The sequence below is a fragment of the Anomaloglossus baeobatrachus genome, chromosome 3 (assembly GCF_048569485.1).
Source record: "Anomaloglossus baeobatrachus isolate aAnoBae1 chromosome 3, aAnoBae1.hap1, whole genome shotgun sequence".
Lineage (NCBI taxonomy): Eukaryota > Metazoa > Chordata > Amphibia > Anura > Aromobatidae > Anomaloglossus > Anomaloglossus baeobatrachus.
This window is the reverse complement of record NC_134355.1, coordinates 212993802-213008332: the sequence shown is the minus strand read 5'-3', so window position 1 is coordinate 213008332 and position 14531 is coordinate 212993802. Positions and strand designations below refer to the sequence as shown.

The 14531-nt window shown below is 44.3% G+C and overlaps 1 protein-coding gene across 1 annotated transcript in view; it reads left to right on the top strand.

Annotated features, from left to right (window-relative positions):
• Positions 1–14531, top strand: part of LOC142296297 (AT-rich interactive domain-containing protein 4B-like) — a 430400-nt gene that overhangs the window by 353153 nt on the left and 62716 nt on the right. Inside the window, exon 18 of the mRNA XM_075339708.1 lies at positions 2298–2382. Coding sequence (XP_075195823.1) covers positions 2298–2382 — 85 coding nt within the window. The remainder of the gene's footprint in view (positions 1–2297; positions 2383–14531) is intronic.

The window sequence follows — 14531 nt, the reverse complement described above, 5'->3', positions numbered from 1 at the left end:
CCCACTCCTCCACCCTGTCTATTGCCAGGGCGAGGAGTGTGGGTGAAGTGAAGGCCACCATAGCAGAGCGCAGCAGGGGAGGCAGTGTTGGAGTGTGTCAGCCATGTTTTGGTGAGGCTCAGAAAGGATAGATTGCTAGAGGTAAAGAGATCATGAATGACGTGCAGTTTATTACAGACAGAACGGGCATTCCAGAGAGAGGGAGCATTGGAGTAGGTGAGAGGGGAATGGGTTTTATATTGGAGAGATTGCGGTAGTTACTAGTATGTGGGGAGTGATAGGGGGGTGATAAAGAGGGGTGTACCATCTGTGGGGGGTCAGGGTTGGGGGATATGTCACCAGCAGTGAGAAGTAGAGAAAGGGAGAGCAAGTGGGAAAAGGAGAGTGGACGGCATGGTCTGCGTGATATAAGGAGCAGGTCAGCAGATGAGGACAGATGAGAAGGCAGGAGGGAAGGGGAGATGAATATTTGTTTCGAGAGTGCTGGGGTGTGGGGATAGCGAAGGAGAGTAAGGAGGAGAGGGGCAAAGACAGTGAGGGCATAGGTGAACATTGTGGGAGTAAGGTGTTAAGTATGGAGTTTAACAAATAAATTGTGATAGTGGCAAACTTAGGTAGAGTGAGTAAAATTTTACCTTCTGGTGACTTCTGTTACTTTCTGGTATATTTCTGACACCCCACTTAATAGATCCCACTTATGAGATCACACCAGACCAGGGTCATAACAGACCAGCACCAGCAAATTTATACGTCTCTGAAGGCCTGCAGATTAAACCTGGTGTGAGCAGAGGGGAGGGGTCGTATTAAGACAGAGCACAGAAACACACCAGGGGTAAATTAGCAGAAGGACACTACAAGAAACATTTGGACTAGTTCACAGCAAGATGGCTATACACTTGAGATGGAGAAGATATAGTCAAGTGTGATCTAGGATCAAAGAGTTAAAAAAAATAGAAAAGAAAAAAAAATGATTCTCACTTCACATGACACGCAACAGGGAATAACTCAGCACCATAGGAGGGGGATGTCAGGCTATCCAGCCGCCAGGCAACACACTGATTCAGAGATCCAGTTTGCTCAGTGGCCACACACAGTCCAAGGTTACCAGTCAGGTGACTCACAGATCGGTCTGGCACCTTTGGAAATGCTGTTGGTGACTGCCCCAAGCGTCCAAACCAAACATGCCTGTCTTATCAGCCACAATAAAGTAATGACGCACTGCCAGGATCAATTACAATGTAACATATAATTCACATACCAAGAGGAGTGAGGGTCCTACTTGTAAGCTTACAATCCAAGAGAAACTAGGGGACACACAAGGTAAAAAAGTGCTTGTAGTGTAAAGGCCCAGTCACACTAAACAACTTACCAGCGATCCCAACAACGATCCAACCTGATAGGGATCGCTGGTAAGTTGCTAGGAGGTCGCTGGTGAGATGTCACACTAGCGACACTCCAGCGATCCCACCAGCAACCTGACGTGGCAGGGATAGCTGGAGCGTCGCTACACGAGTTGCTGGTGAGCTCACCAGCAACCAGTGACCAGCCCCCAGCCAGCAGCGCCGCGTGGAAGCAATGCTGTGCTTGGTAACTAAGGTAAATATCGGGTAACCAAGAAGCCCTTACCTTGGTTACCATATATTTACCTTCGTTACCAGCGTCCCCGCTCTCACGCTGCCAGTGCCGGCTCCCTGTTCCCTGCACACATAGCCAGACTACACATCGGGTAATTAACCCGATATGTACTCTGGCTACGTGTGCAGAGAGCAGGGAGCCGGCACTGGCAGCGTGAGAGCGGGGACGCTGGTAACGAAGGTAAATATCGGGTAACCAAGGTAAGGGCTTCTTGGTTACCCGATGTTTACCATGGTTACCAGCGTCCGTAGAAGCCAGCTCCTGCTGCCTGCACATTTAGTTGTTGCTCTGTCGCTGTCACACACAGCGATGTGTGCTTCACAGCAGGAGAGCAACAACTAAAAAATGGCCCAGGACATTCAGCAACAACCAACGACCTCACAGCAGGGGCCGGGTTGTTGCTGGATGTCACACACAGCAACATCGCTAGCAACATCGCTGTTACATCACAAAAGTTGTTCGTTAGCAGCGATGTTGCTAGCGATGTTGCTTAGTGTGACGTGGCCTTAAGGTCCAGCCATGAATACAATAAATAGGCGCATTTTAACACTGCGGCCAGAACCCATCACCCAGTATACAAAGTTCTTGTATATTCTACTATACCTACTCTAACTTCATACTGAAATTAAACTTAATCTATTCCTCCTTTGTTTCATTTTTAGATATGAAGAATTTTTAAAAGCTGACAGAACCATCAGACCAGCACATAAGATTGTACCAAAAATAAAACATAGGAGAAAAATTAAGGTATTTTTATGTGAATTTATTTGACTCTCCTTTGATATTTTACTGAAATTAGAATAAAAACTGTGTTTTCCCTAAATGCTTCTCACACAATGTCTACAGAGATAGTCACGTACTGCGTTGTTGGAACTTTGTCACTACTTTGGTTGGCAATTTGTGATACTCATAGATATTGAATGTAGCGGAGATTCTCCAATGCATTCTCTGCAGAGCCCTGTTCTCAGCATTGGTACGGGTTCCAGTGGTTGGACCCAAAGCGATCAATTTAGTGGTCAAGTTATGACCTATCTTATCGATAGGGGATAAATGATATACTTTGTACAAACCGTTTTATTTCTTTTAAACTAAAAACCAATACTTTTTCAGATGAATTTTCAGATTTCTTACAATGTGAAAAGAATTATCAAAACTAATGCAAGCTAAAGTAGTGTTTTTAAATGGTATCTAAGAAATGTGAGAGCACTATAAATGGATGCTGTGAATAACACTGGTACCTTATTTTTACACAGGTCTTGATAAATCTTTCCAGTTTGTTAATGTTAATGCAATTTATTGCTGATATAAATGTCTACATATTGACCAGTTAATACTTGGCCTACTTTAAAAGGGCATCTGTTAGAACAATTCATTCTCTTAAACTGTCTATATTAGTATGTAGGTCATAATAAGCTGAATAAAATTAAACCTTGTTATTTGCGATCTGATGTCTTATTCCAGAGAAATCCACATTTTTCTTAATATTGGTGTTCCTTCTCTTCCGAGCCCTGCCATGGGTCAAAACAAAAGTTTTCCACCAGATATGGGGCATCAGCGTACTCAAGAGAAATTGCACAACAAATTGTATTGTCCATTTTCTACTATTAGTCTTGTGAAAATGCAATATTTGGGGCCAAAGTAACATTTTTGTGACACCTGAAGGATTAATAAACTTCTTGGATGTGGTTTTGAGGAAATTGAGGGGTGCAGGTTTTAGAATGGTGTCACTTTTGGGAATTTTCTGTCTCATAGGCGCTCAAAGTCACTTCAAATGTGATGTAGTCCCTAAAAAAAAAATGGTTTTGTAGAAATTGCTGATAATCTTTTAACCCTTCTAACTTCCTAAGAAAAAAAAAAGATTTTTCAAAATGGTGCTGATATAAAGTACGAAATAAAAGACAGGGTACACAGCCGATCCAATAAGGAGAGGGGTGCAACCTCATGTGGGGAATGCAAGAATCAATAGAAGAGAAAAAGATCACACAAATAGGAAGCGCACATCCCAACAATAATAAAGATAATCAATAATTTTATTCAATCCAAAAAAAACACACCTGATAAAAACACTTAAAAAACGTGTGAATATCAAAACGACCTTTGGGGGAAATAACATTAGCTCATGAGATGATATCGAACCATGGGCAATGGAAGACACTAAGACAATAATAGGTAGATGTACATAAAAAAGTAGAAATAAATATGACTACCAAGGATAATAACCCTGATTAACACAGTACAGGGCAATATATTCATGCATACAATAGCAACATATTGTCAACCCTGAATACAATAATATGGAGAACATATGTGGCTAGACAAATAAATGTTATAAAGTTCTATTCAGAGCGATCATTATAAGCAATAAATGCACAATGAGCATGAGGCCTCCCTGCCTGCATAGTTGCTCTGCAGGTTTTCCAGTTTTGAAACCAGGCCCGGTGGGTAACTATGTGATTTGTTTTTTGACAGTAGTTTATCTAATGGCCTGATTCCCATTAGAACATTTTTTTTTAGGTGATTTAAATTGTTGTTTGCTCTCTTTTTGGGAGTTTTTTCACCACCTTTGTATCCTGTTTAGTTACTATCTTCTGTTGTTTTCACACCATGTATTGTGTGGTGCCATGGCAGCAGGCATTTTCTATCTATACTATTGAACTCATGGTCATAGTACTACCATATTTCTAATGATCTATTGTTGGTCTTAGTACGTTACAATTTTGACACATATGTTTAAAGAAGGTATGACACTCATGCTCATTGGGCATTTATTACTTATAGTGATCGCTCTGAATAGAATTTTATAACATTTATTTGTCTAGCCACATATGTTCTCTATATTATTGTATTCAGGGTTGACAATATGTTGCTATTGTATGAATATATTGCCCTGTACTGTGCTAATCAGGGTTATTATCCTTGGTAGTCATATTTATTTCTACTTTTTTATGTACATCTACCTCTTATTATCTTAGTGTCTTCCATTGCCCATGGTTCTATATCATCTCATGAGCTAATGTTATTTCCCCCAAAGGTCGTTTTGATAGTCACATGTTTTTTAAGTGTTTTTATCATGTGTGTTTTTTTTTGGATTGAATACAATTATTGATTATCTTTATTATTGTTGGGATGTGCACTTCCTATTTGTGTGGTCTTTTTTTTCTCTTATGCTGATATAAAGTAGAGATATGGGAAAGGTATTTATTAACTATTTTCTGTGGCATACCCGTTTTAAACCCTTCATGACTTAGGACGTAACGGAACGTCCTAAATCATAAAAGGGTGATCGCCACTGGCTGCTGCAGTGAGCCAGTGGTAATCTCCACACATGTCTGCTGATTTGAATAGCAGACATGTATGTCTCGCAGGCGCAGATGGATCCATGATCCACCTGCGCCTGTTAACCCCTTAAATCGCGCTGTCAAAATGTGACAGCACAATTGAAAGCAACGCAGCGGGGAACACACCTTTCCTTGCCACCATTAGAGGCTGTAGGGAAAGCCAGTTGGTTGTCATGGTAGCCAATGGTTGTCATGGCAGCACATGGTCATGTGATGACTCCTGTCGCTATCATGACGTGGTTCCTGTTACAGCTAGCAGAGCGCCGGCTCACAAAGGAATGTAGCATTTCTCCTGATCATAGCGATGCTGCTCTGATAAGGAGAAATGAATGAGCGATCAGACTGCTGATCCTTTTAGCCTCCTAGGGAGACTAGTAAAATAAAAGAAAAAGTTTAAAAAATTAAAAAAAACCTAAAAGCTCAAATCACCCCCATTCGCCCCATTGCAAATTATTAAAGGGTTAAAAAAATATACACATTGAGACCTCCCGAGGAAGCCCACGAGAAACGTTCGTAGGGGTTTTAATGGTGCCACATACCAACTGAGATCACTATGGGTGAGTGTACTAAACGCTGTATATATTATATTGCTTTATAGCAGTCAGATTGACTTTACTACTCCAGGTTTAATACCGTTTGTGTACACACCCTATTGGAAATATAATTCTCCCTCTATGGACTCTTGGTAGTTGTGTTCAGACCGGTGTAGCGTTAAAAAAATTCCAAACGCCAAAATTATGTTTTTGTTTGTCGCAAATTTTGCGCAAAATGCAATAACAGGCGATGAAAACGTAGCATCTGTACAAAAATTGTACCATTAAAAATCCCAGCTCGAGAAGCAAAAAATAAGCTGTCACTGAGCCATAGATCCCAAAAAATGAGAACTCTACGGGTCGCGGAAAATGGCGCCAAAGTGCGCCACTTTTTTTGGACAAGCTTCCAAATTTTTTTTAACTCTTTAGTTAAAGGTAAAAGTACTGACCTGAGGCATCACACCGATACATCAGTTTTACCATATACTGAACATGGTGATCAAAACACCTCCAAAACAATCATGCCACCTCTCCTGAAGACCTTGTGTTGCCATATTGGTGAAGTTGGGGTAGTAGGGAGTTCCAATTAACAGTTCGCCAGGTTAGGAAGCCGGATTTCCAAGTCAGAACAAAAGGCTGGAATTTCTTTGAAGGAGCGTAGAACAGTAGAGCGTCCATCCTTCATAACTAAGTGCAAATGGAAAACTCCCAACACTACCCAAGACCCTTGTTTTTCAAGGAGAGAAGGAGTGATTTTAGGTCCAAAATGTAGGAACAAAATGGCACTCACCATTAGAAGTAAAAAAAAAAATATTTTTTTTTGTTACTTCAAACGGTGAGTGCCGATTCCTTCTTACTTTTTGGACATGTTTTCAGTTTTTTCCTCATTGGGACCTAGAAGCAGAGCACCACACGCTATGTGTTCCACAGAACTTCACCACAGCATAGTGCAGAGTATTTTCTTTTTTTCTCAGTATTTGGAGTGGTTTTAAGTGTCTTCTCCTTTGGAGAGTAATCCAAGAAAGGTTAGCATCAGGGCTGTGGAGTCGGAGTCGAGGAGTCGGAGTCGGAGCTCATTTTGGTGGAGTCGGACTCGGTATAAAATGCACCGACTCCGACTCCTAAAATATATATAATAAATTGGGGACAGTAGTGCAATGCAGAATGTGCTGAATATTTTACTAAATAATATTTAGTATAATGCTTATATTTAAGTGAAAAATGTATTGTAGTGCAATGTGAACATTAGACATTTAATTATTTTTATGATACAATAATCAAGATATTTAGATAGAACATAAAATATATTTATTGGAATACAACTTTAGAACACAAAAAACGAATACATTGTAAATATCTAATACAATATGCAATATATATATATATATATATATATATATATATATATATATATATATATATATATATATATAATATATATATAATATATATATATATATATATATATATATATATATATATATATATATATATATATATATATACTAGAAGGTAGCCCGATTCTACGCATCGGGTATTCTAGAATTTACGTATTGTGTAGTTCATGTATGATTTTTGTTATATATATATATATATATATATATATATAGATGTTGTTGTGTGTAGTTACCAAGTGTTTGTGTAGGGCGCTGTACATGTTCTGGATGTTGTCTGGGTGTGGCGGGGGGTGAGAGCGGTGTTGTATGTGTATTGCGTGTGTTGCGTTGTTTGTGGAGCGCTGTGTGTCTGTAGCGTGTGTGTGTGTTGCGCGGTTTGTGTGGGTGTGGTGTGTTTTGGGGGAGGTATGTTTTGTGCAATGTGTGTGTTGTGCGGTATGTGCGTATATTTATGTATGCCGCGGTGTTTGTGTGTTGGGTGTTGTGTGTGTGCAGCGTTGTCTGTGTGTGTGGGTGTCTGTGTAGGGCGGTGTTTGTGGTTCCCAGTGTGTGTGTGTGGTGTGTTGTGTGTGTGTGTGTGTTGGGGGGAGGTGTGCACCCCCCATCGTGCTCCATCCCCCATGCTACGCACCCCCCATCGTGCTCCATCCCCCATGCTGCGCACTCCCTATCGTGCTCCATCCCCCATGCTGCGCACTCCCCATCGTGCTCCATCCCCTATGCTGCGCATTCCCCATCGTGCTCCATCCCCCATGCTGCGCACTCCCCATAGTTCTCCATCCCCCATGCTGCGCATTCCCCATCGTGCGCCATCCCCCATGCTGCGCACTCCCCATCGTGCTCCATCCCTATGCTGCGCATTCCCCATCGTGCTCCATCTCCCATGCTGCGCACTCCCAAACGTGCTCCATCTGCCATGCTGCGCACTGCCAAACGTGGTCCATCCGCCATGCTGCGCACTCCCAAACGTGCTCCATCCGCCATGCTGCGCACTCCCAAACGTGCTCCATCCACCATGCTGCGCACTCCCCATCGTGCTGCATCCCCCATGCTGCGCACTCCCAAATGTGCTCCATCCCCCATGCTGCGCACTCCCCATCGTGCTCCATCCCCCATGCTGCGCACCCCCCATCGTGCTCCATCCCCCATGCTGCACCAGCATCAGCCTCTCTGCCCCCAGCATCAGCCTCTCTCCTCCCAGCATCAGCCTCTCTCCTCCCAGCATCAGCCTCTCTGTCCCCAGCATCAGCCTCTCTCCTCCCAGCCTCAGCCTCCGCCAGCATCAGCCTCTCTTCTCTCAGCCTCCCCCCTCCCAGCCTCCCCCAGCATCAGCCTCCCCCAGCATCACCCTCTCGCCTCCCAGCCTCCCCCAGCATCAGCCTCTCTCCTCCCAGCCTCCCCCAGCATCAGCCTCTCTCCTCCCAGCCTCCCCCAGCATCAGCCTCTCTCCTCCCAGCCTCCTCCAGCATCAGCCTCTCTCCTCCCATCCTCCCCCAGCATCAGCCTCCCCTTCCCAGCCTTCCCCAGGATCAGCCTCTCTACTCCCAGCCTCCCTCCTCCCAGCCTCCCCCAGCATCAGCCTCCCCCTCCCAGCATCAGCCTCTCTCCTCCCAGCCTCCCCCAGCATCAGCCTCTCTCCTCTCAGCCTCCCCCAGCATCAGCCTACACCCTCCCAGCATCAGCCTACCCCAGCATCAGCCTCCCCCTCCCAGCCTTCCCCAGGATCAGCCTCTCTCCTCCCAGCCTCCCCCAGCATCAGCCTCTCTCCTCCCAGCCTCCCCCAGCATCAGCCTCTCTCCTCCCAGCCTCCTCCAGCATCAGCCTCTCTCCTCCCATCCTCCCCCAGCATCAGCCTCCCCTTCCCAGCCTTCCCCAGGATCAGCCTCTCTACTCCCAGCCTCCCTCCTCCCAGCCTCCCCCAGCATCAGCCTCCCCCTCCCAGCATCAGCCTCTCTCCTCCCAGCCTCCCCCAGCATCAGCCTCTCTCCTCTCAGCCTCCCCCAGCATCAGCCTACACCCTCCCAGCCTCCCCCAGCATCAGCCTACCCCAGCATCAGCCTCCCCCTCCCAGCCTTCCCCAGGATCAGCCTCTCTCTCCTCCCAGCCTCCCCCAGCACGCCGTGCTCCTCTGCCGACACTCACAGATCCGATCGCATACACTCACACATCAGAACACACTCACACACACCCGATCGCATACACTCACACACACCCGATCGCATACACTCACACACACACTGACGATATTGCACATACGCGCTCACACTCACAACATCCGGAGATACCACATGCTTCTGACCATTTGATCCTCCGGCAGGTCCTGTAAGGTCACTGCACAGTATCGCCGCCGAGAAGCAAGCGATATCCCAGGATGTTGTGAGTGTGTGGATGCGATGTGATGTGTGTGTGAGGTGTGTGTGATCTGATGTGTGCGTGTGTATGTTCCGCCGCTGCAGGACCTTGATACGCTGGTAACTATGCTACCATGGTTACCAGCGTATCCCGTCCCCCGCTCGCACAGGAGCCCACACCAGCATACGGCGGCAACCCCAGCAATGCGAGGGTATGTGTCGGCTGGGTTGGCGGCGTACGCTGATGTGGGCTCCCGGGGGTACAGTACTCACCTGGGAGTCGTGGCTCCGTGTCGGTTCGGGGAATGCGTGCGGGGGGCGGGGCCAGAGCGAGCGTGCATTGCGTGAGGGGGCGGGGCGTGGCCGAGTTGCCAATGCGTGCAGGGTGCCGGGGCGAAAGGCCAATCCGTGTGGGGGGCGGAGCCTGGGCGAGCGGCCGGCCAATCCGTGTGGGGGCTGAGCCTGGGCGAGTGGCGAATCCGTGCGGGGGGGCGGGGCCATGGCGAGCCCAGCGGCCAATCAGCTTTGTGTCACCGTAAGGACACAATTTTGGAGCAAGGCAGACAGACAGACAGAATAAGGCAATTATATATCTAGATATATATATATATATATATATATATATATATACACATACATACATACACACAAGATATATATGTAATCTACTGTATATTACATAGGGTATTACATCTTTACAATTTATTACAGTTTGTGTTCTAAAGTTGTATTCCAATAAATATATTTTATGTTCTATCCAAATATCTTGATTATTGTATCATAAAAATTATTAAATGTCTGATGTTCACATACACATGTTCATGTATTACAATAAATTTTTCACCTAACTATAAGCAATATATGTAGGAGTCGGAGTCGGTGCAAGAGAAATTGAGGAGTCGGAGTCGAAGGTTTGGTTTACCGACTCCACAGCCCTGGTTAGCATACAATTGGATACGAGTCCCTTCAATTTTGATCCTGCGGAGTGTGCAAGCTTTAGACATAGCCTCCTTTAGCTGAGAGTCATGTACACAGCAAATCACATCATGGCTGAGTTTGAGAGCTCTTAGGCTGTGTCCGCACTTTGCGTTTTCACCTGCTTTTCACCTGCTTTTCTGCAGCGTTTTGAACTGCAGCGTTTTCATGCCAAAATGCATGCATTTTGATTTTCCTGCAAAGTCTATGGGAAATGGGGATTTCTTGTGCGCACGTTGCAGTTCAAAACGCTGCGTTTAATTTGCATAAATTTGGGCAAAAACTCTGCGTTCAAAGAAGCAGCATGTCAATTGTTTTTGCCATTTGGGCTGCGTTTTGCTAACATTGAAGTCAATGAGAAGTTGTAAAAAGCAAGCAACATCAAAATTCCAGCGTTTTACATGCTTTTTGGCTGCAGAAAGCATGCGTTTTGGACTACATAAACGCATGCGTTTCTGACTTCAAAATAATGGAATGATATGTCCCTTTACACACACACATAGTCCGACAATTAAAATAATGAAAAATATTAATTTATTGCTATTTTAGCGATAAATAGTAAACAAAAACGCTATAATTATATGAAATATAACTATTTTCATTAAGATTTCAATAATTATATGTGTTCCTTTTTTTTCCCTTTTTTCATTGTGTTTGACTGTTTAAACTTTATTTAGCAGTGTCTTTATGTTCAAAACGCATCTGTCTAAACGCAATGGAAAAGCATGTAAAAAGCGCTAAAAACGCAGCTAAAACTCAGTAAAAACGCATGCGTATTTACCGCAATTCTGTGCTCAAAAGCAACTTTGGCAAAAGCAATTTCTGCCAGAGGATGTGTTTAGGACTGCAACTAGGACGACACAAAGTGCGGACATAGCCTTAGTGTGGAGTGCTCAATATGCTCTGTTTATTTTTACTTTGAGGGATGCAAGTTGGTCCAAGATGGAGATGAACACTGACTCAAGTACTGCATAGAGTACTGGTCCTGTTGCCTCAGGGATGCCTCTCACCCATATATTATTATTTACCCCTATTGTTCCAGTCCTCATGATGTTTATTTAGTTCACACAGAACTTTAATATATGAGGTGACACTTCTCTGTAGTTTAAAAATGTATTGTCTGGTAATATTGTTGACAGTTTTCATAAAGTCTACTCTGTCTACAAGGAGCTTGACGTATTGGTGTATAGAGTTAGGCCGGCTTTGCACACTACGACATCGCAGGTGCGATGTCGGTGGGGTCAAATCGAAAGTGACGCATATCCGGCGTCACTTGCGATGTCGTAGTGTGTAAAATCTTTTTGATACAATGAACGAGCGCAAAAGCGTCATTATCGTATCATCGGTGTAGTCTCTGACATTTCCATAATGCCTGTGCAGCGACAGGTACGATGTTGTTCCTCGTTCCTGCGGCAGCACACATCGCTGTGTGTAAAGCCACAGGAACGAGGAACATCACCTTACCTGCGTCCCGGCTGCTATGAGAGGAAGGAGGTGGCCGATGCTATTGGCCGCCTGCCGTGTGACGTCGCTATGACGCCGCATGGCCCGCCCCCTTAGGAAGGAGGCGGGTCGCCGGCCAGAGAGACGTCGCAGGACAGGTGAGTGCATGTGAAGCTGCCGTAGCGATAATGTTCGCTACGGCAGCTATCACAAGATATCGCACGTTCGACGGGGGCGGGGACTATCGCACTCGACATTGCAGCATCGGCATGCGATTTCGTAATGTGCAAAGCCCGCCTTAATGTCTGCTCTACAGGTTTGTTCAACTAAGAGATAAGGGACTTGATGTTGTCTTTGGTGGGAGGGATGGCTAAGATATTTTCCCAACGGCTTATGATCTGAGGTAAAATCCATATTCCCTGATTCAGCATCAGATGGGTAGTCCTGGGAACCACCCTCAATAGTCTGGGGAGGAACTAGGGCAGACAGCAATGGTGTTTTATCCAATTCCATATCAGAAGAATCTGACCAGGCAGCTTTATTTTTTGCCAATCCCCCTTATAAACCAATAGCTGTTGTGACTTTGGTGTCATAACGTCTCCGGCACTGTAGGCTTCTTTTACAAGAAACCGATCCAAAGAGGATAACTGACTTTTGGTTTTCCACACCTTTTGAGGTGGTTCAGCTCCTCTCTCCCCTTCCGTTTGGCCAGTGTGTTGTGCGTGGGAGGCAGATTATTTTCTCTTTAAAAACGGTGACATCTGATATATTATTTTTATGTGATGATTAAGTAGTATTTCTTACCCTAACTTAATTTTGGCCAGTGTATATTGTACCCTGATGTCTGTTTATTTTCTCCTTGGAGAAGGTGAGGTCTGGAACAGCACTTTTAAGTGGCCATTAGGTATTATTTCTTAGCTCGACCTTAAGGTCCTGATCGAATGTTCTTTGGCTATTTAATGCCTTCTAAAGATTATGTCAACCTTTGGTGTAATATGAAAAGGGAATATTTCAATTTGTAATTTGAAAGTCAGCAGTGTAGTTACCAAAAACACCACCGGATGGCAATAGAGCCCAGCAGCTAATATGTGGTATATTGAAAAATATATTTTATTTATATTAGGCTGCTTTCACACTACGTTTTTTTTAGCATGCGTCATGAACGTTTTTTTGCTGCAAAAGCGGATCCTGTTTTTGCAGAGAAAAACGCATGCAAACGCATGTGTTATTTTGCAGGATCCTGTCACTTGAAGTTTATGGGCGGGCATTGGAGTCATGTGATCGGTGATACGACACGGCAGACGGCCAATAGCGGCGGAGGGGCGGAGATGAGCAGGATGTAAACATCCCGCCCACCTCCTTCCTTCCGTATAGCCGCCGGGGGCAGGTAAGGAGATGTTCCTCGCTCCTGCGGCTTTACACTCAGCAATGTGTGCTGCCGCAGGAACGAGGAATAGCATCGTACCTGTCGCGGCAGCGTAATTATGAAAAAGTCAGAGCCTGCACCGATGATATGATAACGACGCTTTTGCGCTCGTTAATCGTATCATCTAGGATTTACACACAACGATGTCGAAAGTGACGCCGGATGTGCCGGATTTGACCCCACCGACATCGCACGTGCGATGTTGCAACATGCAAAGCCGCCCTAACAATGCATCGTGGCACAACCCCTTTCAATTAAATTTAAAAAAAATGCAAGTTTGATTTCATATTAATCACACAGTCATGAAGAATTATGCTACCCGATCATTTGTACTATATAATGAATGCTGTAAAAACAAAACCCTAAAAACCATGGCGATCTTGCATATTTTTCACAATTTCATCCCATTTGGATTTTTTTCCCTTTATTTAGTATATTATATAGTAAAATAAATTATGTCATTCAAAAGTAAAATTTATCTCACCAAAAACAAACCAAATGGCTATGGATGAAAATTAAAAGTGTTATGGCTCTAGGAAAAAACTAAGCGCATGAGCAAAAAATAAACTAGTCCTGAAGAGGTTAAAACAAAGATTGTGACTGGGCCCATGCTTCAGGGGGTCCACCTACTCCAATTTCTACTTCAGCTGGATGTGCATCCCATTAAGTCTCTACATTGCTTTACACGCTACTAGCCAATGGGAAGCCAGCAGCTGATGTTGGCATTCCAGTAACTGGGGGCACATGGCAGTGACATCATAAACCATGGCGTGCATCAGTTGCTGGCTCCTGCTCCAGCTGTAAAGGAGGGCGCTGAGTGCCAAGGAAGATGAGTGGAATGTTTTTGGGGGGTTTTTATGCACAATGAGGAAGATATATACCAGCATTGGTGACATATATACCAGGATGGGCTTAGGATGCGGAACAAAATATACCATATTCGGGCCCAGGATGGCGATATATATATCATAATGGGGGGCATACAGTATATAGCAGGATGGGGGACAGTATATAGTGCCTTGCGAAAGTATTCAAAAAATTCAGTATTGAATTTTTCAACCTTTTCCCACATTTCAGGCTTCAAACATAAAGATAAAAATGTTAATGTTATGGTGAAGAATCAACAACAAGTGAGACATAATTGTGAAGTTGAACGAAATTTATTGCTTAAACTTTTGTGAAAAAGAATAAACTGAAAAGTGGGGCGTGCAATATTATTCGGCCTCTTTACTTTCAGTGCAGCAAACTCACTCCAGGAGTTCATTGAGGATCTCTGAATGATCCAATGTTGTCCTAAATGACTGATGATGATAAATATAAGTCACCTGTGTGTAATCTAGTCTCCGTATAAATGCACCTGCTCTGTGATAGTCTCAGTATTCTGTTTAAAGTCAGATAGCATCATGAAGACCAAGGAACACAACAGGCAGGTC